Source organism: Calonectris borealis, chromosome 22 (genome assembly GCF_964195595.1).
Source record: "Calonectris borealis chromosome 22, bCalBor7.hap1.2, whole genome shotgun sequence".
Classification (NCBI taxonomy): domain Eukaryota; kingdom Metazoa; phylum Chordata; class Aves; order Procellariiformes; family Procellariidae; genus Calonectris; species Calonectris borealis.
Genome location: NC_134333.1, coordinates 2,581,298 through 2,607,190, shown reverse-complemented (window position 1 = coordinate 2,607,190; position 25,893 = coordinate 2,581,298). Strand labels below are relative to the sequence as shown.

At 49.6% G+C, this 25,893-nt stretch overlaps 2 protein-coding genes and 1 long non-coding RNA gene across 4 annotated transcripts; all 3 read left to right on the top strand.

Annotated features, from left to right (window-relative positions):
• The first annotated feature begins 515 nt into the window (after nucleotides 1-515).
• Nucleotides 516-1,641, top strand: LOC142092069 (uncharacterized). Its single transcript, XR_012676948.1, has 3 exons — nucleotides 516-654; nucleotides 973-1,052; nucleotides 1,574-1,641. It is a non-coding gene; the product is annotated as an uncharacterized LOC142092069 (long non-coding RNA).
• Nucleotides 1,642-1,825: 184 nt separating this feature from the next.
• On the top strand, nucleotides 1,826-9,813 carry LOC142092068 (von Willebrand factor A domain-containing protein 5A-like). Of its 2 annotated transcripts, XM_075171806.1 has the most exons (7): nucleotides 1,826-2,188; nucleotides 2,333-2,436; nucleotides 2,794-2,975; nucleotides 3,154-3,360; nucleotides 3,828-4,051; nucleotides 4,242-4,368; nucleotides 4,573-5,530. In XM_075171806.1, exons 2-7 carry the CDS (start codon nucleotides 2,357-2,359, stop codon nucleotides 4,650-4,652), a joined length of 900 nt encoding a protein of 299 aa, XP_075027907.1. In that variant the 5' UTR covers nucleotides 1,826-2,188; nucleotides 2,333-2,356; the 3' UTR covers nucleotides 4,653-5,530. The 2 variants fall into 2 exon arrangements, 1 of the variants encoding a protein (XP_075027907.1); XR_012676947.1 differs by lacking the exons at nucleotides 1,826-2,188; nucleotides 2,333-2,436; nucleotides 2,794-2,975; ... (1 more) ...; nucleotides 4,242-4,368; nucleotides 4,573-5,530 and adding an exon at nucleotides 9,550-9,813 and having other exon boundaries at nucleotides 3,286-3,360.
• A 6,599-nt stretch (nucleotides 9,814-16,412) lies between these two features.
• On the top strand, nucleotides 16,413-17,354 carry LOC142091739 (olfactory receptor 6X1-like). The gene has a single exon (XM_075171116.1). The coding sequence runs from the start codon at nucleotides 16,413-16,415 to the stop codon at nucleotides 17,352-17,354; it is 942 nt and encodes a 313-aa protein (XP_075027217.1).
• Nucleotides 17,355-25,893: the final 8,539 nt, after the last annotated feature.

Here is a 25,893-nt window from a genome sequence, read left to right as displayed (position 1 = left end):
GCTGCTACTTCAACATCTACTGCTATGGAGAAACATCTGTGGGCATCTACCCGTGAGCAAATGTGGGGCAGGCTGGGTGCTATGGGGCTGGATGAGGTGCTGGTGGGGAAGGCTGGGTACAAAATGCAGGGGCATGGTTGGGCGCTGTGGGGCTGGAACGGGTGCTCTGGGGCAGGGTTAGGTGCTGGAGGGCAAGGTGTGCGTGCTCTGAAATCGGCTGGTTGGTATGGGGCAAGGTTGGGTGCTGGAGGGCACGACTGGGTACTGTAGGGCAGGGCTGGATTCTGGGGACGGGATCTTTGTGGCATTATGGGATAGCACCTCTTGGGTTCTGCTGAGCAGAGTCTCGTAGGAACTAGAAGCCAGGTCTCTTCAAGAACTCCTATGGGGCAGGGACTTGCAGAGGACCCGAGGGCAGAGCTGTGGCAAGTGCTATGGGACAGGGTCTCAGGGAGCTCTAGGGGCGGCATAGAGCAATGTGCTCTCCAAACATGCCGTGCTCTCTGCAGGCAAAGTGTTGAATATACTCAGGACAACGTGACCGAGGCCGTGCGGCGCATCCCCTCTCCCGGATCCCGTCTGGGTGACACCAATCTGCTGGGAACCCTCCGCTCAATCTACAATACCCCCCGCCCCCGCGGGCATATGCGCCAGGTCTGGGTGCAGGGGCATGGAGGGGTGGAGGAACAGGTGTCCCAGGAGGAGAGAGAGGACACAGGAGTGTGGGTGGGAGGAGCCACCCAAAGCACAGGGTGGTCACAAGAGAAGAAGAAGGATAGTGTGGGGTGTGGGGGAATGGAGAAGTGGGTCTATATCTTTGGGGGTTTCTGTCCCTGAGTGGATAGCTCTCCCCGGGGTAGTCTGTCTACAGGGGGTCTCTCTCCTGGGCCCCTCTCTCCATTTCAGGGGCCTGCTCTCCCCATTTTGGGGTTCCTGTGCAGGGCCCCACTATTCAAGTCCCCTGTCTCCCAGCTCTTCATCTTCATGGCCGGGCTACCCCCTGACAAGGAAGCCATCGCAGCTGAGGTCTGCCGTCACCGCAACAGCCACCGGTAATGGGGACTCCCTGCCCCCAGTCCTCCAGTCTCCCTTTGGTTGTCCAGTCATTTCCATCCCTGATGAGGGCCCCTGTTCACCAGTGCCTGTCCCAGTCCTTGGGCCCCTCCAGTGTCCCAAAGACCCTTCCCACCCTGCACAGCTCTCCAGTGCCAAGCCCCAATGTGGGAATATTTGCTTACTACTCCCACCACCAAGGCATCCTTCACAGAGTGCGCAGGGAGATTGAGGCACAGGGCTTGTACACCCTGATGTGCCCCCAAGCTCTGCCCCAGCCCCACTAGACTGACCCCAGCCCTGCCCCAAGTCCCAGCTCTTCTCTGCCAGCTGCACGACTAAGCCCAGCTCCAACCCCAGTCCCTGCCTCACTCCCTGCTCTTCCTCCTGCCCCCTTGTTCTGCACCCCAGCTTTGTTCCCCCAGCTTTAACTCCAGCCTGTGTTCTCCAGCTCTATCCCGACATCCTTGCACCCACCTCTGGCTCTCATTTCTGACACTTTTCCCTGCTTCCCCCATAGGTGTTTCTCCTTCTGCTTCTCCAAGGACAGCGCTGCCCTGGCTACGGCCCTGGCCAGGGAGACAGGGGGTGAAGCTACCTACGTCTCCTCTGACAACAGTATGACAGTTGTGGTAGGAACCCAGGAGCCCTGGCAGGTCCCCCTCTATTCCACAGACACACTGACTTCCAAGTACGCCGGCACCTGGACTGCCCACACACAGTAGTCGAGACCCAGCTGCCCCTGGAACCCAGGCACTGAGGCTTCCCCTGACTCTGCTCCACCACCCCACCCCACCGAGAAGCCAGGTGCCCAGGCTGTGCCCCACTATAGACCTGACTGTGCCCAGGGAACCCAGCTGGAGCAGGCTACCCCACACATTCCCCTGTCCCCAGGGAACCCCGACACCAGGGGCCATGGGCTGAACCCTGGTGGAGCTGCGAACTGTGGTGTCCTGCCCTCTGTCCCCAGGTGTTGAAGTGCCTGAGGAGGGCCCTCAAGCCAGCAGCTGAGGGAGTCTCTCTGAGCTGGACCCTGCCCCGTGGCCTGGAAGTGGAGGTGCTGGGGGGCACCCCTCAGTGCATCGTTCAGGGTCAACACAGCCTCCTCTACGCCCAGATCCATGGACAGGCAGAGGTGAGAGCTGGGACTACAGTCACCCCCAGTTACCTCCCAATAGCCTCCCAGTAACCACCAGTAATCTTTCAGTAACTTCCTAATATCCCCCAGTAACCATCTTGTGTCCCCAGTAACCTCCAGTAGCTTCCCATGCGTTCCCAGGATGTGACGGTGGCCAAGGGGGTCATGACCTTGCAGTACCGCCTGGACGGCCAGGATGTCACTCACACGATTGAATTCCCACTGTGCCCACAAGGAGATGGCCGGTGAGAGCCTGTCCCAAGGGAAGATGCGTGCATCCCCTCGTTTCTAACATGGACTCCAGCTGGGGGGGGCCCAGGTAGCTTATGCATTCCCACCTTCCACACACAACCCCAAACTGGCAGAGAATCCAGGTGTCCAAGCATGCCCTCCTTCCCTGCTTTGACCCCACAGCGGTAGGACCCAGGAACCTGGGCATCACTTCCCTCCAGACAGACGAGGACCCAGGCATCCAGGTTTCCCCTCTGTCCATCCTCACCCCCGAAGGGAGAGAACCCAGGTGTCCAGGCTCCCTCTCTGTCCACCTTTCCCCAGCATGCAGACGAGCCAGGCGGTCAGGCCTCACCCCTCTCTGTCCCCAGGCTGGCTGGGCATCGTCTGGCCGCAAGATGCTTGCTGAAGAGGTTGTTGCCAGAGGCTGCGAGTGGGTCCGGGGACGAACCAAGGCATCGCGCAGTTGAGATCAGCCTCACTTCGGGGATCATCTGCCCCTTTACCAGCTATGTGGGGGTTCGCACATCACAGAGGGTCACCTGGTACCGAGGTAAGGAAAGACACTTGCAGAAAGAGCTGGTGGGGCAGCTCCATGGGATGTTCTCATTCCACTGGAGCTGGAACCCCAGCCACAGGCCACCCCCAGTCTCACGGGGCAGGCCCCATCACCACCAGGTGCTTCTTTCCCACGCGCTTAATTCAGCCCCTTTCCCTGTTTGCCCTCGAAGGACCCCTGGCACTGTTGCCACCCCGCCGGTCACTCATCCCCTGCCAGATCGTTGAGCTTCGTGGCTCCAGTAGAGTCTCTTCCTGCTATCCTAGGACCATCTGGGTCCCACCTGGCTGGCTGACAGCAGTGTGTCAGTCATGGCTTGCCCTCCGTCGACTCGCCCATGGCATTGCTGCCCTGCCCCAGCGGGGGGCTTGCTCAAAAGGTATGGGGTAATCTAATGTCTGATAGGAGGGTTACGCTGCCATGTCTTGCCCATGGCGTGGAAACCAATTAATTTTGCCTTTAACCCTTCCCTTAGTTACCCTTAAACCTGCAAGTCCTTCAGCGAATACAAGACCCAGCTCAGGGAAACGAGGGAGGGGACAAGGACGGTGCTGGATCATAAATGCACATTTGGATAAGATGTGTTGGGGGGCTATCAAGAGAGGTCTTGGGACATGGCTGGGCAGGAATGCCAGGAGAAGAGGCAATGGTCAAAGTTGGGGGTGAGTTAGGGGTGTCCAGAAAGCTCTGTGGGTGGGAGTGCTTTGGGGACATGCAGGAAGGAGCTTAGAGTGCAGGTAGCTGCCGAAAGAAGAGCAGAGATAATGTTCTGGGGCATTGCAACCGAGCAGTAGAGAGGGGTCAGCTTCCTGTGATTCTCCCTCCTGTTCACATCTTCTCCCACAGCATGTAAACCACCAGCACCATCTATTTCTTCTCTCGAGTATGTGGATCCCACGGAATTTGTTTTGCGCTCTCCAATTTTTGGGCCTTGGTTAACCAAAGCCTTTGCTGAGTGCCAGGAGCTGGTGGTGCTGCAGAATGTAGATGGCTCCTGGGCCCTCAGCTCAGGCTTGGCCTCTGTGCTGGAAATGGATGAGGCTGAAATCAAGGGAAAGATGCCTGGTGAGGTAAGGGGAGAACCTCTTATGGTGGCAGCGTGTCATCCTGGGGCAGTGGGAACCCCTTGGCTGGTGGCAACACTGGCATCCCAAGGGCAGCCAGAAAGGAATGAAGGGATCAGAAACCAGAAGCCACAAAGGAAGGGGTGGGAAGCAGTGAGGGGGCAGGGAGGATGCCTGAGTCATTGTTCTCCTACAGGTCATGGAGCCAAGCGTCTGGGCCACAGTGCTGGCTGTGACCTGGCTGCACAGAAACGACAAGGATTATCAAGGCCTCTGTGAGTTGCTGGAGGCCAAGGCTGTGACCTGGCTGTGCAGCCAAGCTGGTGAGTCTTGAGGGTCCTTTTCCTGCTGATCCCCACAGCACAGCCTCCTCCCTTCTCTCTCCAGTGGGACCTGCCTCACCCCTTCACAGGACCACAATTTCCTGGGGGCAGTTGAAGGAGTCCTGTGTCCCCTTTCTCCTTTCCATCTGTGGACTCTCCCTCCTGCCTGACTCCCCTAGTGCCCCTGTCTCTCCCTGATTGCAGTGTCCCAGCTGGACAAGTGCCTGGAGGCAGCCAACACCCTCCTTGGGAGCAGCGTGGAGCCAAGTGTCTTCAGGCTCTGAGCTCATCACATGCTTTGTGCTAGAGACCAGCAGCACCTGCAGAGCTAAAAAGGGCCAGAAAGTAGAGCCTAAATTCACCTACCATGCTGGGATACCACTCCTGCTACCAGCTGGGGTCTTACGTTACAGATGAATTCTCACTGCTTATGTCTTCTACTAGTTGGGCTGAACCTGTGCCATGCTGAGCTCCTCAAGAGAAAAGCTCTAGTTCAGAGCCTCCAGCGTGTCTGGTTTGGGCAGGGGTAGGAATGGGAAGGAAGCATCACATTCCCCAGTGGCTGCCCTTCCCAAATTAGGCTTTGGCAAAATGGGCTACTGGCGTCCACAAAGATGATGCTTAGGGACATCGTTTAGTGGTGGACTTGGTAGTGTTAGGTTAACGGTTGGACTCAATGATCTCAAGGGTCTTTTCCAACCCAAATGATTCTATGATTCTATGGTTTCTGTCTTGACAAGAGAGTGCTGTGCACACCAGAGAAGATGAGTGTTTAGAGGTGTCAACAGCAGGCACAACAGCAGTGGCTCCCAATGAAGGACTCCTGCTGCACCCCACTTGCTGACCTCTTTGCTTTACCCCGAAAGACCAGGCTGTGTCAGGAACTCCCATATCTGCATTGCCATGTAAAACAGTGGTTTTGGAAGTAAAACTCTCATCTACATCAGAGCCAGCCCACCATAATGTCCAAGAGAGCTCATGTGGGGCGAGGTTGATTTGAAAACTGCCAGCATGTTGGAGGTAGAACTGCAGGAGCTTTGATCAGCAAACCAGTCGTGCAATGTACTCCCTCCTGCCCCAGGGCCCTGAATTCATGGGTCTCAGCCCATGTTGGCAAAGTCTCTGATTCATTTTCCAATAAACGGTGAATCTTCTGTAAGCCAAAAGGTGTGACATAGCCTTTATTTCAGTTGGGCCCATGATCCTTCCTTGCAGGGGAGTCACCAGGAGGGGCATGAAAGGACGTCGCTTCCCAGAGAGCTGTGGATTGCAATACAGTACATAAGGTGCTGCCATTGCTCTTGGGAGAGCACAGACCTGTTCTAGGTTAGCAAGACAAGAGCTGAGGACTTGCCAGGCTTTTTCTAGACTTCTTTTAGCTTGAACTTATTTCAGCCTGATCTTAGCGGTAGCGGCTGTAGCAACACTTCACCCAGCAGATAGATGGCTGATGTCTAACTTATCCCACCTGCAACAGAAAAGGTGTCAGGTGATTAATGTCCAACTTGGTTTTAGCTTTAACTTTTTAACTCCGTTGGAGCATGCGACTCTGAAAATAAATGCTGTTCTCCCTTTAAGCTTCACCTCTGCTGTCTGGAGCAGACACAGCACAAATGTCTGTGTGCACTGGCCACCCTCTCCTGCCCTGGAGGTCAGTGGGGAGACAGTGTCACCAACAGTGACAGAGGGGTCACCTTCGCCAGAGATGCAAATGGGATGGGACTGAGTGGAATGTGTCCTCCCACTCTCCTTGGGGTGTAGAAGGAGGAAAGAAGGGCATTGGGGACCTCACATTTTGGAGAGGTGAATCACGACTGTGAGGAAAATACTGGTAGCTCAGCTTACTTCAGCCACCAACAAATGCATTGTTGACCCAGGGAGAGGTTTTGGCTTCTTCCCTCCAAGAGACTCCCAAGGGTGACTCATCTGATCATAGTTTGTTGGTCTCCATGGCCTGGAGGGGATACCAGACTCTGGTTCTTTCTCCCCGTTGACCATTGGCAGAGGCTGAAAAGGCAACCTCAGTCACCCACAGCTGCCCAGTTCTGAAGGAGTCAATCCCATTATGGTCTTCTGCAGGATGTGAGCTGAATTCCCTTTCCGGAGCCTCACTGGGCTCTGCTGCATCAGCTTGGAAAAGCCTGTGCTTGTTGCCCCACCTCAGTTTCTCTTTTTCTCAGAGCAGGCTGAAATGCTTTGGAGGTCTGGGGAGGGACAGCCATTGCCTGAGGTGTTGAAACAGTTTGCACCAGCTCAGAGCTTTCATCCTCCACAGGGATACCCTTATGCAGTGCTCCCTCCCTGAAATCCCAAGGGAGACACCCTCCAGGACACTGATTATTTCCGTAACACTAGGAAATGGCAGTCGGGTGCTTCAGGCCCAGAGCTCCAGCTATGGAAGGAAGAGTGAAAGAGCTGAACGTTCTGTTGGCCTTCCTGTGAGATAAGGGTTTTCAGAGAGAATAGGGAGGGAAGTGATATGGGGCAGAACAGGCGACACCCAGACCTGAGTCTTCCTTCCCAGGCACCACCACAGGAAAAGTCATCACTTTATGCTGAAGATTAGAGGAAAGTGCCATGTTTGCTGAGGCACATCTGGACTCTTCTGATTTAACCAGTGGTCTTTACATAGTGAAAACAAGAGGCGAAGATGTGTGGTTTAGTTCTGCCCTTTCCTGGATGTCTTTCTCCTGCTTACCCCTTCTGAAATTCTAGAGAGCATGGCTCTGGGAGTTGAGTTACAGCTGTGCTGTTGTGGTGTTGGACCCAGCCCTGGGACACTTACACACCTCAGGTGAGATGCTGGAGCAGCTTGGCAAGAGTATAGGCCAAGGTGGCCAATACTTCTCACTTCATCTCCCACTGGGCTGTTCCATAAGACACTCCCTCTCTCATTGTAACCTGGGTTTTCACCTCACTCCTTCAGGTTTTTAACACTTAACTCTCATCCATTTGCCCAGGAGATTTGGAAACTCTTCATTCACAGTGTTCAGTGGGAGAATCTCTCCTAATTCCACATGTCATCAGCATTTCCAGACACAATTCATCCCAGCCTGGGAGAAAGGTGTATTAGAGTTTGAGTGCATCACTTTTTTGAGCAGCCTATTCATCCCAGGATTTCTATGGACCACCTAGGTGCTTTCATTCACCATCTCCATCTCCCTGTAAAGGCTCGAAAGTCATGGGGAGGAAATCAGCAGGGACATCATTGTGCTTATCCACAGTGCTGGGAAAACCCTAGGATGCAGAGAGTTCTGTTCCTCAAGTGTGGACTTGCCCTGAGCACGCACTCAGGCTCGTAATGGGTGCTTACCACAAGCATGCACTGGATGATGCTCCTTCCCCACTTCACCCTCTGTTCACTCAGCCTCTTACTGGCAACACTGAGCACAGAGCCCCAAAACCACAGCTGAAAGCTCAGAGGTACTCAATACCTGCAGTGCCTGTTCTTCTACTGACAGGAGAGAGGGCATCTGATGTGATATGACATCACATATTGGGGAGGAAAGTGTAAAGCTGTATGTCGTGGTTTAACCCCAGCCAGCAAATAAACCCCAGGCAGCTGCTCAGTCACGCCCCCCCCCCACCGGTAGGATAGGGGAGAGAATCGGGAGGGCACAAGTAGGAAAACTCCCGGGTTGAGATAAAAACAGTTTAATAATTGAAATAAAACAAAGTAGAACAGTAATAATAACAATGAGAGCAACAACAAAGGCAGAATATACAAAGCAGGCAATGCACAATGCAACTGCTCACCGACCGCCAATTGCGTGTCACGAATGGGGGCGAGCCCCCCCGCCCTGTTTTTATACTGATGTCCTGGTTTCGGCTGGGATAGGGTTAAATTTCTTCCTAGTGCTGTGTTTTGGATTTAGTAGGAGGAGAATGTTGATAACACACGGATGTTTTCAGTTGTTGCTAAGTGCCCTCCTAGTCCAAGGACAGCTCCCATGCCTACTGACTGAGCTAGGTACACAAGGTGGGAGGGAACATAATCAGGACAGCCAGCCCAGCTGGCCAATGGGGTATTCCATACCATGTGACGTCATGCTCAGTATATGAACGGTAGGCGTGATCCAGGAAGTACCGATCGCTACTTGGTTATGGGTCAGCGTGGGTGGTGAGCAATTGTATTGCGTATCACTCATTTTGTATATTCTATCATTATTATTATTATTATTTTCCCTCTTCTGTTCTATTAAACTGTCTTTATCTCAACCCACGAGTTTTTCTCACTCCTACCCTTCCGATTCTCTCTCCGTCCCACTTTGGGGGCGGGGGGAGTGAGCAAGCGGCTGTGTGGTATTTGGCTGCCTGCCAGATTAAACCACGACAACTGAGCATGATGTCACATGGTATAGAATACCCCATTGGCCAGCTGGATCAACCACCCCAGCTGTGCTCCCTCCCCACAGCTTCCCCTGCACGTGGCAGGGCATGGGAGGCTGAAAAGAGGAACAAAAAGTCCCCAGTGCAGGCACCACCCAGCAACAACCAAAGCATCAACGGGCCATCAAGGCTCCGCTCACACCAAACCCAAACCACAGCACCCCCCCCAAGCTACTGGGAAGAAAGTTAACTCTGTCCCAGCCGGAACCAGGACACTGTATTAGCCAGTGAGGAAAGAAACTGTGACTATAAGAAGTATATGTGTAGAGATCTGTGATACCTGACATAGATTGTGGCATGTGGTTATGATAATCACAGCAACAGCAGGTGCATTTATATCAGTTATGTTTGTTTAAATTTGCCAGTCTGTGTCTACAATGTAGCTGCGATATGATTAACTCTGACAACTGGCGGTGGATACCTATCAAAAACGGAGCCAGCCAGCCATGGTCACTATTAGCAGTGTAGTGCTGTAGTTATGCAGGCACTTTCAGATGCCTTAGGACAAGCACTCTCAGATCCCTGAGAGCTACCAACCTGCTGAGGTCCACAAGACCTGCATACTGGCCCTTAGAGCTCAGGGCACGGGGGTTTCAAGATCACCCCACCCGACATGTTGAGGTGGCCTGGAGAAGACCTTTGCCTCCTAGTCTGCACTAGGAGGTGCTGATTTGCTATGATCCCAGTAAGACAAGCACTCGGGCCCTGTAAGCTATCTTTTAAAATGCTATTTATCAAAGCTAACTCTATGAAGAAAGAGAGGATCATACAGAAAATGTTATGTCCCTTCAGATGCTGGGAACACCAAGCTGTAAAGCATCAGCTGGGTCTCCAACCAGGGTGCAGCACACCGCACAGATCCCGTGCGTGGAAGGGTCACTCAAGCTACTGGAGGATTTTCTTCAAGGAAAACAATGGTATTCATCATTTCTACTGTCAAACAGAAAGGACGTTCACATGTTCACATGAGAACTTCTTGCTGCACTTTCAGACACAGGCAAGGACAGGCAGGAGCCGTAATCGCCAGCACCGAGCATGCGCTGCCTGTGGGCTCCTCCGTTAGAAGGAGCTGCTGAGGTTGTCCTGCGGCCGGGGCATTTGTGCAGCGCAGCCCAGCCTGACGGTCACGCCCTGCGTGCAGCACGGCACGGCACGGCACGGCACGGCACGGCACAGGCCTGAGCCTCCTCCGGCTAACTGTTATGTGCGCCACTAACTCCTTGACATGCAACCGTCTTCGGTCAGGATCGCTACACCTCCACAGCAGTTTGTTAGATGGTGGGGTCTTCACTGATGCCTTTCCTGCTAATCTCACCCCTCGACCTTTCAGCTGGCCTTTTATCCCCCCTAAATTCAATGACCTGTGGCTTTCTGGACTTCCTCAGTTTCTCCAGACAGGCTGTTGTTTATTGTGCCTGTTAAGTCAGTTTTGTCTTCCTGAAGAGTCAGCTCTGAGACTGACCCCGAGTCACTTTGTTCTTGTTCTGCAGCTGTCCTATCAGTGATGTTATTGAAGTAGCCATCCTATTGATGCAGTAGGTACAGTCTGTTACAGTACCTATTATTCCATACTGCCGGTAATTTTAAACAATGAAGACTTGTTGCTTAGAAGTTAGGTAACTAGCAGGTGTGGTGTTTGCAGGTGTGTAGAATTGTAGTCTAAATCGTGTATCCTAGAAGCATTGTTAGACTCTAGTGAAGAGTAACCTTGGAAACGAGAACCATAAACAAACCTGGTCCGGACGTGGCTCGGAGACAAACCTCAACCTTATAAGGAAAGAAAGGAACAGGTTCATGAAGAGTTCACTGCCCTGCCGAGACGCTCAAGGAGACTCTAAAGGCTTTAGTGCGCATGTGTCTAGGATGATGTAATATTATAATTAGTTCCCGGAAATTTAAGGAATATGTAAAAGAGAATCTTAAAATAAGTATGAGAAGCATGGATATAAACAGAAAGGTAACTAGACCAGGTGTGCTTGATTTGTGGCAAGTCCACCGAGCACCCAGGCCTGAATAAAACAATCTCTCTCCTGAGCGTGTGGAATTGGTCACTTGCACGCCGGGCACGAATCCGCTTTTCAGACAACGCTATGATGTAATAATTAGCTAGATATGCTCATGCAGCAATTCAGCAAGCAATGCTAGCTTCTGTCTCACCATACACACAGCTCAGTATACTTGTGCTGGCCCCCCTTCCACTTACTGTGGATCTGAGATTTAAATCTCCTCTTAGACACTAAGTTGTCTTTCTCCTGCTGATAGCAAAAGGAACTCTGTCCTTGACACCTGTGAAGGACATATTGGGGATAAGTTGAGGCATAGTCATTGGGCTGTTGAAGACTGAGAAAATGCCTATTCCCTTTTTATTCCATTGAGAGTAGTAGGTACCTTCCTGGGGCAACTCATCTGTGTGGTGGAAAGGAGTGCTCCTAGTTCAAGCTCTCTCCAAGAACCCGTTCCTCTTCTTGCACTGGGCATGGAGCCCCTAAAGGGAACATGAATACAGCCTGATGTGCGCAAAACACTGCTTGCTCTCTGGTAACATTTTCTTTCACAAACATTCCCTCTCTTATAGGTGCCCTTTCTGACAAGACGGGAAAAGAAAGACCAAGGACACTGCATGGAGAAAGGGGAAAGGGAAAAACAGACGTCATCGAGAGAGTTTTTCCTGCTGGGATTCGGGAAAGCACCTGATTCCAGGTGCCTCTCTTCCTCCTCTCTCTCATTGTCTGTGCAGAGACTGTGCTTGGGAACATCTTCATTGTTCTGCTGGTGGCGACACACCAGCATCTCCACAGCCCAATGTATTTCTTTCCAGCAAATTTGAGCAGCTTGGAGATCTGCTATACTTCCATCAACCTGCCCAGGCTGCTGGCCAACTTCCTGACTGGGGATGGACCCACCTCTGCTCAGGACTGTATGGCTCAGCTCTATTTCTTTGGATCTCTTGCAGTGTCCAAGTGTTACCTGCTGGCCACCATGTCCTCCAACCAGTACTTGGCCATACAAGCATGATGAACTAGAAAGTGGTTTTCCCACTGGCAGCTGGCTCGTGGCTTGGGAGAATGACTAGTTCCACCGTCATCACATACTTCTCAAACCAGTTGAAGTTTTTGTGGCCCCAGCCCAATTGACCGCTTCTGTGATTTGACCTCTTTGCTGGAGCTCTCCTGTAGTGACACCAGGCTGCTGCAATGTCCATCCGAGATGTAGTCTTGCCATTTTTGTTCACTTGCGCACCCTATGTCTGCATTACAGATGCCATCCTGAGGATGCCATCGAGCATGGGGGAGCAGAAGGCCTTCTCCACCATGTGTGAGAAGTGAAAGCCTTCTCACACATCACTGTGGTCAGCATTTTCTAAGGGACACTTCTTCCTGTCGATTTGCTGCCTGGGACACCCCCACTGAGAAACCTGAACAAAACACTCCTAGTTCTCCTCAAAAGTGTAGGGGTGATGTGGAGGGAATATATTATGTACCAGGCATATCTCTGGAGGTGTCTGGCTTTCAGGACACTTTTAGAAAGGCCGTGGGGGAGAGGGAAGAATTCCTTTCAGAAACATGACTCTTCCCTAAAGGGTAGTGGAAGAAAATGTCTTTGCCTTATTCCTTTGAGGTAAAGAGAACATTCTTGCATGTGGGAACTGTGTACACAGGAACTATAATCTTCCTGCATAAGATACCAGTAAAGACCGTCCAGAAAGCTACTGGGGGTAATCACGCGTGTGCATCTTGAAAACCAGCAGTTTCAGCAATCTGGCAGTGCTCCTTGTAGAGACTCCTGCTCCAGATGTGTGCTCTGAACTACAGGTTTTGGGGTTGTGCTGGATGTGGTGGACTTAAAAAGACCTTTTAAGACTTTCAGGGCAGAATCTTTTTAAATTATCCACCACGATGCATGCAGTCCACTGCAGGTGATTCCCAGGAGGCTGTCAATCCCAGTACCATGGGATAATTCATGCATGGGCCTTTTTGCTTCCACTTCAGATGGGACAAAACAGATCTCAGATCATATTCCTGTGAAAAACTGAATGCCCTAGTGGCCCAGAGAAATGGGACAGGGGTCACCTTCCAGGACACCAGGGTCTTCTGAGATGCCCTGAAAAAACCTGATACCCAAGGTAACGACAATGTCCCTCTGAGCTGGCTGGCAGCAAGACAAAGCTGAAGACCGAACTGGTGATGGGTCTCGCCAAACGCCAACTCCCTGTCTAGCCTGTCGAACTTTCAGGAGTACCAAGTACTGGAGGGGCACATATCTCATTTGCATACAGATAACACAGGGTATTAAAGGTCCTTGAGGTGGGAAGGGGAGGCTGCATTTTTCACTGTTCTGCTGTCTCACACGCTCTTTGATTTACTGACATGTTCCTACATGTCAGGATGGGAAAATTGCTGATAAGAGATCTATTGCGGTCTGAGACCTGTCAAAACTAAACCATTAGTGGGAGCAACGGGGAGGGACAAAAAGGCTGATTAATCGTCCCGGAGTGCTTATGTGTTCTGTTGGCAATCCAACTATCAGCTGGTCATCTCTCCTGGTGCTGATAACAGTACTTGTAAAAAGTGCCTGTTAAGCTGTGACTGTCTTTATGTGCCTTGCATATCAAGAAGAGAGAAAAAGCAGCATCCTTAATATAAATGCAGCTGGTAGGAGCAGGGGTTCATCATCCAACCCTTTGTCTGGGTCTGAGGTAAATGTTGAGTCTCCGTTGGTGTTTTTGAGGGCTGTCTCTCTGCTGTGGGCTGACTGTGGTCAGAGCTGGGGGCTTTCTCCTGTGTAAGAAAGAAAAAGGGGCTGCTTTAAAACCCTGGGTGTTTGGGACAGGAAGAAGGATTTCAAGCATGTGACCCAAGGGCAGTGAGACAAATATCTGAGAGAAACCTGATCAATGGTTTGTGAAACTCTTTGACAACAAAATTAATGGGATCAGGCTTGGGGGTGGGAAGGAAAAACTTGCAGGAGCCAGAACTCTTTGGAATTCTGTTCTTGCAGATGGAAATGTTTGGAACTTCAGATGGAAGCTGCTGTAGCTGAGCTAGAGCAAAACCAAAATGAGAAACAGTTCTGCATGAAAACTTTTATTTCAGTTTGAACCAGGATCGTTCTGTTGTAACAAAAATCCCTAGTTCTGTGCTGAATCGAAACAAGCTGTTGCTTTTTGTTATGAACATGGGTGGTTTTCTTAATAAGCACCTGGAGGCTAATTCAATCTTTATCATATCATTAATGCTCCCCTCCCTTGCATATGTCTGTATGCAGCTATCTTCCTTTGTTTCTGCATATCTGTGCAGTTATGTACATGAAACACTCTCCTGGCCCATCCTGTCTGCTGCTCAGCTGTGTTCTCTGTTCATAATCACCCAACAACCGCCACTTGTCCCCAGTGAAAATAGCTTCATTATTTTCTTTCTCTTAGCAGTGAAGGAATATAATTTTTTAACTCCCAGTGGAAGCTTTCAACTTTGGTGTCAAACAAATTTCAGAACATTTACTGAGCCCGTCACCCATGCCCTCCCATTCAGATCAAGTGGATGTGCTCCTTCCTTGTCAAAGGACTTCCTTAGCGAGAGTTAGGGTGAGATAGAGAGGCATGTGGGACAGAGAGCTTCATTAGTGATAAAAACAGCCTAAAGTTTGTTGAGTTAATTCAGGAATGAAGCTGCCATTATGGTATGGCAGTATGCTTCAGAAAGAGTTCTCAGACAGTTAGTTCTGGGTGTTCTGTTCCCACAAGTCTTCTGCAGTCACTCTACTATCTTATCAGCAGTTGTTACCAAACCCATCTTACCCAGAGGAGGCTGTGTAGACTTGCACACAAATTTTAATCATCATTGCCATTCAAAATGAAAAGAAATGCAGGGGAACAAAATATGGATCCTTACATTCATCGAATCCATAGAGCTGACATACTCTGCAACAGCTGATTCATCAGGTCTGTCTGAGAATTTGGGGCTCTTTTCATGACTCTCTACAAGAGTTTAATTTTTGTTACTAGTTAAGATACTCTGGTTTTCCATGCTGATTTATCCATTAGGCTGCTTTTCAAAGTTCTGCAGGCCCTTTACACCGTTTAAGTGATCCATTTTCCCCCTGAAGATTTCATGTTGGATGAGCTGAGTTAATTGCTCCTTCCCAGCCAATAGTCTTTGCACAGTAATGGGCTTTATTAAATGCCTCTGAATGTGCAATGGAACTACCTGAATATCTTCCCTCAGTCTGGAGCTACTCAGCTTGCTTAACAACAGCACATAGAGAGGTTTAATTATATGCTGAGTATAGGCATTGCTGACAGGTATTTATCTCCCTTCCCTCCTCAGAAGATATTTGTTATTTGGGATGATGATTTTAACATTGGTGGCTTTTTCACAAATGTGAATATCTTCCTTCCATTTTTGTGTTTTCATTATTCAGAGAACCATTGGTGGCTACTGAAGGTAATCCAGGCCCTAAAGAGACCGAGGCATGTGAGTATTATACTCTAAGTGGTTTAGGACAAGAAAAAGAAAATATTTCAGAACAATCTGCTGTCCAAGAAATTTAGACTGTTTGCTCGTATGAGTAATTAGATTGCATGATAGAAATCAGGGTGAAGAGAGACACGATGTGTTGACAATAATGTATTAGTAAGGTATTCCTATCCTAAAGCAGGGAGGGGCAGAAACTTGAATGCTTTTTAAAATGTACTTAGCAAGGGAAGCTCATGATTTCTACTCCTAAGTCAACTTAATGCTTGCTTTGATAAGTAGGAGTGAAAGGACAGCAGATCATTTGTACTTTTTTTTTTTAATAAAACCGAATACATGAGCAATTAATAGGTTTAGAATGTGACTGTCATGCTCTTTCTTTCATTTAGGACTGCTTGACAGCAACCTGTGAGGATGAAAAAGATGAAGGTAACAAAAAACTGGTGACATAAATCTTCATAAAGTAGAGATTTAAAATATTTTCTGCATAATCTATTTTTTTTCCTTGGAAAGAGAGTGAATTCTTACATAAAGCTATGGTCAGGACAGACTTATGAAGGCTTTGTATATGCAAAAGGCGATATACATTTCATCTCTGTTCAAACAATAACATTTTTGGATAACTATTGCCATCCAGCTATCCTGCGTTCTGCTATGGACAACCGATGGAGAAACGCCTATGGTAAGAGGTAGTTCATGTTGCCTACGTCCGGATGGGGTTAATCACTTTTTGGCAGTACTCTGAGCTTCAAAGTAGGAGCCTAGATTAATTTTGACTAGACATCCATCTTTTAGAGGACATAAATTACGGTCATGTCTCCCACCCTTAGAAATGTAACTGGTAGAGGGAATATTACCAGTATATATCACTGTCAATCATAAATTCTTCAGTCTTCCATAAAGTCTTCCAGTATAAGAGAGATCACTTTTTCAACTGAAAAAGTAACTGAGAAATTAAGCAGTAAAACTATTATAAGGATCTCAAACCCTCTGGTTTCTTTAAAATATATATTAAAATCAATTTTAAAATGTCTCTTACATATATATATTTATATACATACGTATATGCGCATACACATGTATATCTCTATATTTCCTCTTCCCTACTCACATAGAAAAAAACTTTGATCACTCCTTTACTTGCCATATTTATTAATGCAGAAATATACAAAGTGGAAGCAGAGGATGGAAAACCAGACTTTTGTGACTGAATTTATTCTTCTCGGTTTCCCCAGCCTTCAAAGGGTTCATGTTTTGCTGTTTGTGGGAGTCTTGATCATCTACATTTTGACTGTCACTGGGAATGTCATCATCATCACCACAGTGGTGAATGACAACACTCTCCACAAACCCATGTATTTCTTCCTTGGAAATCTGTCATTTCTGGGAATCATCTATATCTCGGCCACTGCACCCAAGTTTTTGGCCTGTCTTGTGGAAGTCAAGAAGTCTATCAGCATAGCTGGGTGCAAAGCCCAAGCCTTCTCCCTCTTTTTCCTTGGTACTACTGAGCTTTTCCTCCTCACAGCCATGTCCTTTGACCGATACATAGCAATATGCAACCCTCTCCACTACACCACCATCATGAGTGGAAAACTGTGTGCTCAGCTCTCGTTTGGCTCTTGGATGGGTGGCCTTATGACTGTCTTTGTGCAAACTATTCTGGTGTTCAGACTGCCATTCTGTGGCCCCAATATCATCAATCACTTCTACTGTGACGTTGGGCCAATGCTGAAGCTGGCTTGCACTGACACCCGCCATATTGAATGGCTCATTTTTGTTGGTGCTATATTGCTTCTGTTTAGCACTTCCTTCTTGACTGTCATCTCCTACTTCGCCATCATTTTGACCATATTGAGGATCCCATCTACTTCTGGGAGACGGAAAGCTTTCTCCACCTGCATTGCTCATCTGACTGTAGTCATCATGCTTTATGGGGCGGTCATATTCATTTACGTCAGGCCAAGAGGGCATGCCTCACTAAGTATGAACAAAGTGGTATCCCTTCTGAACACCCTTGTTACGCCAATGCTGAACCCTTTCATTTATACTTTGAGGAACAAAGAGGTAAAGACTGCCTTGAAAAAATCACTGACTAGAAATAAAATATTTGAGGTTAAAGAATGAGGACTAAAATGTTGACTTTTCTGCAGGCTCCTGTAGCAAACTGATTCTAGAAACCCCTTTGGGAAGTACACATATCAATAATTTTTATAAAGAAGGCAGATGATTTAGATTATGATTAGGCAGGCAGGAATACTGCCTCCTGAATGTGTGATCTGTGGACAATATTTGACTTACATACTTGGTTGCCTGTTCTTCCACTTCTTTATTCTGAGATTATGCTTCCAAGTCTTTTCCAAAGATTCATTATTTTCATTATCCACCAAAGCAAAAAATAAAAAGAAGAGGGCTCTCTGCCATTTCCTGTATTTATTTGTTACTATGAAAGAGACGTTTTATGATTACAAAATTTAATTCTTCTAAAATAAAGAGACTGAGGGGTTTGTGTTCCTGTTTGTTGTGGCTCCATTGATCTTTAACGTAGCAAAATCAGCGTAGGTCAGCATAAGCAATCCTACTTGTTATTTATGTTCTGCATCATTTAAGTGATCTATGTGATTGATACACAATGCCTCCCTAATTTCTGACATGATTATCCTAATCAAGAATATTGATTCTCTCATTGCTTCAACTGATTGTCTGTGTCATTTGAAATGTATGATTTCCTTTAATTAATCCTTGTTTGAACTAAAACAAAGATTTATAGAGAATGTTTCCTGTATGGTTAGACTAATCTCGGCTAAAGAGTAGGTATCCTCATTTAGATAGTCACCTTAGTCTCTCTTGTCAGTTCACCTTTGAATGACAAACTCAGCTGGTATTCACTGGCTCAATGGCTTCTCATAAGGAAGTAATTTTAGGGAATTCTGGCCTTTTATTCTCAAGTAAATCAGAATTTCTTTGAGAAGGAAAAAAACCCTCCTAAGGGTTTTTCTATGGATTTCTATCCTTGAAAACCTCCCACTCAGTAGGTAGCAACCATGAAGAGTCATTGAAAGTGTCAACCTTACCAGATGTGTTAGAAATGTAGACATTGCGGTAAATGCTGACCTCAGACCTTGCCTCTTTCAGCGTAATAAAATGATTGCTGCCAGGATAGGTGCTTTAAGAGGGCGTGCAGAAGGGAGTAAGCGTGGGCTTATAGACAAGAGTATGTACTGTTTGCAACACAGGAAAATAAAGGGGTGGAGGAATGGGCTTGCTTGTATGGTTGTTTTTATTTTGAGGAATAATAATTTGAAAAAAAAATGTTCTTTTAAAGTAGTGGTAAAACACACAGAAATCTGTTACAGGAACAGGCAGGGAAATCAGACTCATGTGCATGGACAGACCTGTTCAGAGACATCAGCATAAACCTACCAGATGTGATTTTAGTGGCCCTATTTATCTCATTGACAATGTTTCCCCAGAAAAATTATGAAGGCAAGGTGGAAAACCAGACCACCCTGAGGGAACTAACCCTTTTGTAGTTCATAAGCATGTGGGAACTCCAGGCTTTCCTTTTAACAATCCTACTGACCACTCCTGTTTTAACCCTGGTATCACCTTCATCATCTGGATTGATGCATGTTAGGGGATGTTATAAGCAGCCACCACCTCCAGCAGCTCCACAGCCTGGTGATTCCTCCTGCCCGGCCACTAGAGCCAAGCTTAGTGACCCGGGGTCTCCATCCCAGGTCAATGGCCATGGCTGCTGCTTTCCTCTTTGCAGGCTCAGCCAGTAGTGAGGCTCAGTGTGTACCCCAGAGACACGTGGTCACACATGTACACATGCAGAAGGACACTGACACGACCGGTCAGACAGACTGCCACAGCCAAGGTGCTGCCGTCAACACCACCGACACACAGGACCCACATAACACACAAGTGCAGACACCCATGTCCCCACCGCCTCTGGGGTTGTCAGAGACAGGCGGCCACTAGTGCAGGTACACACACGACTCTCTCAGGGTTCACAAGCCACATGGACATTTGCAGGTGCCCTGAGCATTGGCACAGCCCCTCTGTTCTCCTGGTACCCTGCCCAGGTCCTGGCCCTCTGACCCACCCCATGGGTCCCCTACTTGCCGGCTGGTCCAGCTTGATGCTCCCTGCAAACACGCAGCACTCACCCAGTCGTCCCCCTGGCACCTCACACTCCACCCAGGTACCAGCACCAACCCCCTGCCCAGCTGATACCCCTGCCCGGAGCTGGGGCTCCTGCTAACCGGCTGGTCCAGCTTTAAGTTTTCTGGTGAACACACACACCCTCCACACACACGCACTTTGGGGAAGATACAGATACTCACCCCCCGCAGCAGCCAGCACCAGGCACATGGGCTGTCACCTGCGTTCCCGCTTGTGGCGGGTTGACCCTGGCTGGACACCACATGCCCACCAAAGCCGCTCTATCACTCCCCCTCCTCAGCTGGACAGGGGCGAGAAAATATAATGAAAGGTTCGTGGGTCGAAGTAAGGACAGGGAGAGATCACTGCCCAATTACCTTCACGGCAAAACAGGCTCGACTTGGGGAAATTAGTTTCATTTATTACCAATCAAATCAGAGTAGGATAATGAGAAATAAAACCAAATCCTAAAAACACCTTCCCCCCACCCCTCCCTTCTTCCAGGGCTCAGCGTCACTCCTGATTTTCTCTACCTCCTTCCCCCGCAGTGGCACAGAGGGACAGGGAATGGAGGTTGCGGTCAGTTCATCACATGTTGTTTCTACCTCTCCTTCCTCCTCAGGGAGAGGACTCCTCATCCTCTTCCCCTGCTCCAGCGTGGGGTCCCTCCCACGGGAGACAGTCCTCCATGAACTGCTGCAATGTAAGTCCTTCCCACAGGCTACAGTTCTTCACGAACTGCTCCTGCGTGGGTCCTTTCCACGGGGTGCAGTCCTTCAGGAACAGACTGCTCCAGCATGGGTCCCCCACGGGGTCACAAGTCCTGCCAGCAAACTTGCTTCAGCGTGGGCTCCTCTCTCCATGGGTCCACAAGCCCTGCCAGGACCCTGCTCCAGCGTGGGCTTCCCACGGGGTCACAGCCTCCTTCGGGTGCATCCACCTGCTCTGTCATGGGGTCCTCCACGGGCTGCAGGTCGATATCTGCTCCACCGTTAACCTCCATGGGCTGCAGAGGGACAGCCTGCATCACCATGGTCTTCACCACGGGCTGCAGGGGAATCTCTGCTCTGGTGCCTGGAACACCTCCTCCTTCTTCCCTGACCTTGGTGTCTGCAGAGTTGTTTCTCCTGGCCAGTGGTGGGTCCATCTTGGAGCCGGCTGGCATCAGCTTTATCAGACATGGGGGAAGCTTCTAGCAGCTTCTCATAGAAGCCACCCCTGTAGCCCCCCCACTCCCAAAACCTTGCCACGCAAACCCTATACACCGCTCCAGCTGCCGGTGCTGAACCCCTCACTCGCTTCACTCACGCCATCCCCCCAGGAAATGGTTTTAGGATACACACTGTTCCTGCCCCAGCAGCTGGCAGCTGAGAGCCCCACTGCCTCCAGCAGCTGGCACCGAGACCCCGCTCGCTCTGGTAGCTGCACTGGGATCCCACTGGCTCCAGTAGCTGACACCAGAGGTCAGAGGCTGCCACAATCCCAGTCTGACTTCAGTAGCTGGCATCAAATTCACACACGCTGGTAGCTGGCACTTAGTCCCTGCAGCACACGGACACACAGGGTAGAGTGAGATTATGCAGGGAGAGTTATGAAAAGATTTAATAAGAAGACAGGACAGACTGCGGTGGTCAAGTGCAGAGCTCAGCCAGACCAGCAGTGACTGGCCCAGGTTGACACCTGACCAGCCTCTTCTATTCCCCTTTCCTGCCTACTCCCCTCTTTGTTGCTTCCAGTTCCCCTGCACATCTTCTCCAGACTAAATAACCTCAGTTCCCTCAGCCGCTCCCCATCAGACTTGTGCTCCAGACCCTTCACCAGCTTCGTTGCCCTCCTCTGGACATGCTCCAGCACCTCAGTGTCCTTCTTGGAGTGAGGGGCCCAAAACTGAACACAGGATTCGAGGTGCGGCCTCACCAGTACCGAGTACAGGGGCATGATCACCTCCCTGCTCCTGCTGGCCACACTATTTCTGATACTGGCCAGGATGCCATTGGCCTTCTTGGCCACCTGGGCACACTGTCGGCTCATGTTCAGCCGGCTGTCAACCAGCACCCCCCGGTCCTTTTCCTCTGGGCAGCTTTCCAGCCACTCTTCCCCAAGCCTGTAGCGTTGCCTGGGGTTGTTGTGGCCAAAGTGCAGGACCCAGCACTTGGCCTTGTTGAACCTCATACAGTTGGCCTCAGCCCATCGATCCAGCCTGTCCAGGTCCCGCTGCAGAGCCTTCCTACCCTCGAGCAGATCAACACTCCCGCCCAGCTTGGTGTCCTCTGCAAACTTCCTGAGGGAGCTCTCGATCCCCTCGTCCAGATCATTGATAAAGATATTGAACAGGACTGGCCCCAATAGGGAGCCCTGGGGAACACCGCTCGTGACCGGCCGCAACTGGATTTAACTCCGTTGACCACAAGTCTCTGGGCTCGGCCGTCCAGCCAGTTTTTTACCCAGCGAAGAGTGTACCTGTCTAGGCCGTGAGCCGCCAGCTTCTCTAGGAGAACGCTGTGAGAGACAATGTCAAAGGCTTTACTGAAGTCCAAGTAGACCACATCCACAGCCTTTCCCTCATCCACGAGGCGGGTCACCTGGTCATAGAAGGAGATGAGGTTGGTCAAGCAGGACCTGCCTTCCATGAACCCGTGCTGGCTGGGCCTGATCCCCTGGTTGTCCTGCACATGGCTTGTGAGCGCCCTCAAGACGAAATGCTCCATAATCTTCCCTGGCACTGAGGTCAGGCCCATAGTTTCCCGGATCCTCCTTCTGGCCCTTCTTGTATTTGGGCGTCACATTGGCAAGCCTCCTGTCGTCCGGGACCTCCCCAGTTAACCAGGACTGCTGGTAAATGATGGAGAGTGGCTTGGCAAGCTCCTCCGCCAGCTCCCTCAGTACCCTCGGGTGGATCCTGTCCGGCCCCATAGACTTGTGAGTGTCCAGGTGGCGCAGCAGGTCATTAACTGCTTCCTCTTGGATTATGGGGGGTTTATCCTGCTCGCCGTCCCTATCTTCCAGCTCAGGGGCCTCAATACCCTGAGGATAACTGCTCTGATTATTAAAGGCTGAGGCAAAGAAGGCATTAAGTACCTCAACCTTATCCTCGTCCTCGGTGGCAATGTTCCCCCCTGCACCCAATAAAGGATGGAAAGTCTCCTTGGCTCTTTTTGTTATGAATATATTTGTAAAAACTTTTTTTGTTGTCTCTTACCACAGTGGCCAGATTGCATTCTAGCTGGGCTTTTGCCTCTCTGATTTCCTCTCTGCATGACCTAACAAGATCCCTGTACTCTTTTTGAGTTGCCTGCCCCTTCTTCCACAAATGATAAACTCTTTTTTTTCCTGAGTCCCAGCCAGAGCTCCCCGTTCAGCCAGGCCGGTCGTCTTCCCCGCCCGTTCTTCTTGCGGCGCATGGGGGCAGCCCGCTCCCGCACCTTTAAAACTTCCTTCTTGAAGAACGTCCAGCCTTCCTGGACCCCTTTGCCCTTTAGGACTGTCTCCCAAGGGACCCTCTCGACCAGTGTCCTGAGCAGGCCAAAGTCCGCCCTCCAGAAGTCCATGGTAGCGGTTTTGCTGGCCTCGCTCCTTACTTCACCAAGTATCGAGAATTCTGTCATTTCATGGTCGCTAAGCCCAAGCCGGCCTCCGACCACCACATCTCCCACCAGTCCTTCTCTGTGTGAACAGCAGGTCAAGTGAGGCACCTCCCCTGGTGGGCTCGCTTACCAGCTGCGTCAGGAAGTTATCTTCCACACACTCCAGGAACCTCCTCGACTGTTTCCTCTCTGCCGTATTGCATTTCCAGTAGACATCTGGAAAGTTGAAGTCCCCCATGAGAACAAGGGCTAGCGATTGTGAGACTTCTGCCAGCCTCTGGTAGAATACTTCATCTGCCTCCTCATCCTGGTTAGGTGGTCTAAACAGACTCCCAGCAGGATATCTGCCGCCTTCTGCTCATCCAATCCTGTTCACGGAGTGTGGAGTCTTCTCTTCTTCTGATTTACTCTCGCAGCCTCCAGCCACCCTTTTTGTCTGTGTCTTGAGACATTTCCTTCTCTTTTGTTACCGAATACCCTGTACTTAAAGTTTTACTTACACTTCCTTACCTACTGGTTACGTTTCCATAGAGAAAAACTGAAGTTAAAGTACAATTCATATGGCCTTTGTGCTAAGCTCTGGCACAAATTAGTCTCTCACTACAGTAACATTAGTCCACATTACACATTCTTTCACAAATTGTAAGACATAGCTGTTTTCCTAATTAAGGTCGGCATTTCCCTTCCCATACCCCTTCATTTCCAGTAAACCATTGTTTTGTAGCCAATCTCATTATTGATTCAATAGCTGGGAGTGATCCATTACCTACTGGAGGTCTTGTGCATACTTTGATAGGCATCTCTTTTCATCCTCCAAACTGCAAAGCCCAGTCACTAGGCCTGCTGTTGGAACCTTTTACACCTCTTACTGTCTTTCTAATGTTCTGTTAAGATCTTTGCAACCAAATTGATCCCATTTAGCCAAGGATTTACTAGCACAAGTCCTGTTTTGATGCCTGCATAATAAGAAGTCTGGTTCCAGAAGTCCCTAGAAGTCTGGTTACAACTTTATCACTGTGTGCATACTAACAAAGGATCAGCCCCCCATTGCATAAGGATTATATATGCGTACTCCCAGGAATACTGACAGCTCAACCAGATCATGCCTGCACTAAACTGTTAAGGATTGGCTGCCGTCTCCAGCATCCTCCTCCCAGAACCCTCCTGCCTGGCTGCTGGAGCCCAGGCCAGTGCCCCCATTCCGGGGGTCTCTGCCCAGGATGAGGGATGCAGCTGCCACTTTTTCATCTGCAGGTTCAACTGGTAGCAAAGCTGAGCACGTATCCCAGACACACACATGCACAGACGTAAAAGGACATTGGCAGACAAGGTGCTGCCATCAAACAAGGTGCTGCCATTTACAGCACTGTGGAGGAATCAATGCCTGAGAGTACAAGCAGTATCATAGTGTTGGTAAACAAGAAGCCATGGGAAGATGGGAAGTGAAAGAAGCCGTGGGAAAAAGGGAGATAAGAGGTGGCAGTTAACGGTTCTGAGAGCGTGACAAAGATAAGGAAATTAGCGGAAGAGTGTCGAGATGACCTTTGCTTAGGGGATGTACTAGGGAATTCTTTGAAGTGCATACGTGGCATAATGTGAGGTATAAAAAGGCGCTTGTGCTGTATAATGAAGGGATTTTCATCTTCATCTTTGTGCCCTCTCAGACGGAGTCCGTGTCCTTATTTGCCACACAGCACCTACATACAGGACTTGAAAAACACATGTCCTCATGAGCCCTAGTGTGACTGACCCGGTTTGGTTTGAATCACTGTCTCCCTTATCATTTGTCGGTCAGGTTTGTGTCCCTGCATGTTCTTGTTTATGGCTTCTTCCTATTATTATCACTATTCTTTTTTTTTGCCTTGAGAAGGTCCTTGACCAGATACCCTTAAAGGAGAAGACATTGTCCTTCCATATACTCTTACAGGAGGGACCAGCATGAGTGAGGTGAGTGAGGACCACAGTACTGGTGGCTGGAACAGGACCATGGGTCCTATGACCCTTCATCTCTGAAGGGAAGTGTGTTCCAGCCTCTTTCACTCTTCCTCCCTCCCTGGTTTCTCTCATATTTTGTTATCCTGGTCATGGTGTTCATTCCCAGGGGTTGTGACCATGGTTTGAGAAACTCTGCTAATAAATAGCCTGTAACAACTCCCAGCTTCATTCTGGTCACTGGGTCAGGGCAGTGGAGACACCTGTGTACCTCTGACTACCACCTGTAGACCTCTGAACAACCATCAGAGACAGCCCAGAGGCAAGACCCTCTCAGAGATCAATGATGTAAGCACTTCCCTGAATTCCAGACTCTATACCAAAGAAGAGAGGGTATTGTGGGACCCCACATCATGGGGAGCACCTGTGCAACTCATTTGTTTTAAAGGAACACATTCCTCCTCCAAACACCCCAGGTCAGCTATGGCCCTTGCACCTAGCCCTGGAAGAATGCTGCTGGTTCTGAACCCCAGCGCTGAATGTCACTCACTTGTTTATCTGCAGGAACATGTTTTGCCTAAGCCAGTCACCTGGGAGGAAGCCCTCTCCTCTGTTTTCACACATCTACAGAACATTTGTCTACATCTGAGCTTGTCAGCATAATGCTTTTAAATCAGGCTGGAGATATAAGACCTTTGGGGGTCTTCCATTTCTGACCCTCCCTTAGACCATTGCTTCAGCAAGAGAGGACTCCTGCCTGCTACTCCCTTGATCAGATCTCCTCTGGCTGAAGTGCAGTACCAAGGGATGAGCTTAAAAATACAATTTAGTATCCTCAGCCTAGGCAGCTACTGCCTTACTTGTGTGGTGGGACACACACTTGGCCACCAGCCGTGGCCCAAGCTGATTGTGTGTCTCTGGATGGCCCTATGCCATGTCTGCCAGCCCAGTGCAGTCATCTGGGGTGCCCTAGTGACTTG

Excerpts from the sequence above, each read along its gene's own strand:
- LOC142092068 (XM_075171806.1), top strand. The coding sequence starts at position 2,357 with ATGACCTTGCAGTACCGCCTGGACGGCCAGGATGTCACTCACACGATT. Across the intron at positions 2,437-2,793 it reads TGCCCACAAGGAGATGGCCG|GCTGGCTGGGCATCGTCTGG; the intron begins GTGAGAGCCTGT and ends CTCTGTCCCCAG. Across the intron at positions 4,052-4,241 it reads AGGGAAAGATGCCTGGTGAG|GTCATGGAGCCAAGCGTCTG; the intron begins GTAAGGGGAGAA and ends GTTCTCCTACAG.
- LOC142091739 (XM_075171116.1), top strand. The coding sequence starts at position 16,413 with ATGGAAAACCAGACTTTTGTGACTGAATTTATTCTTCTCGGTTTCCCC.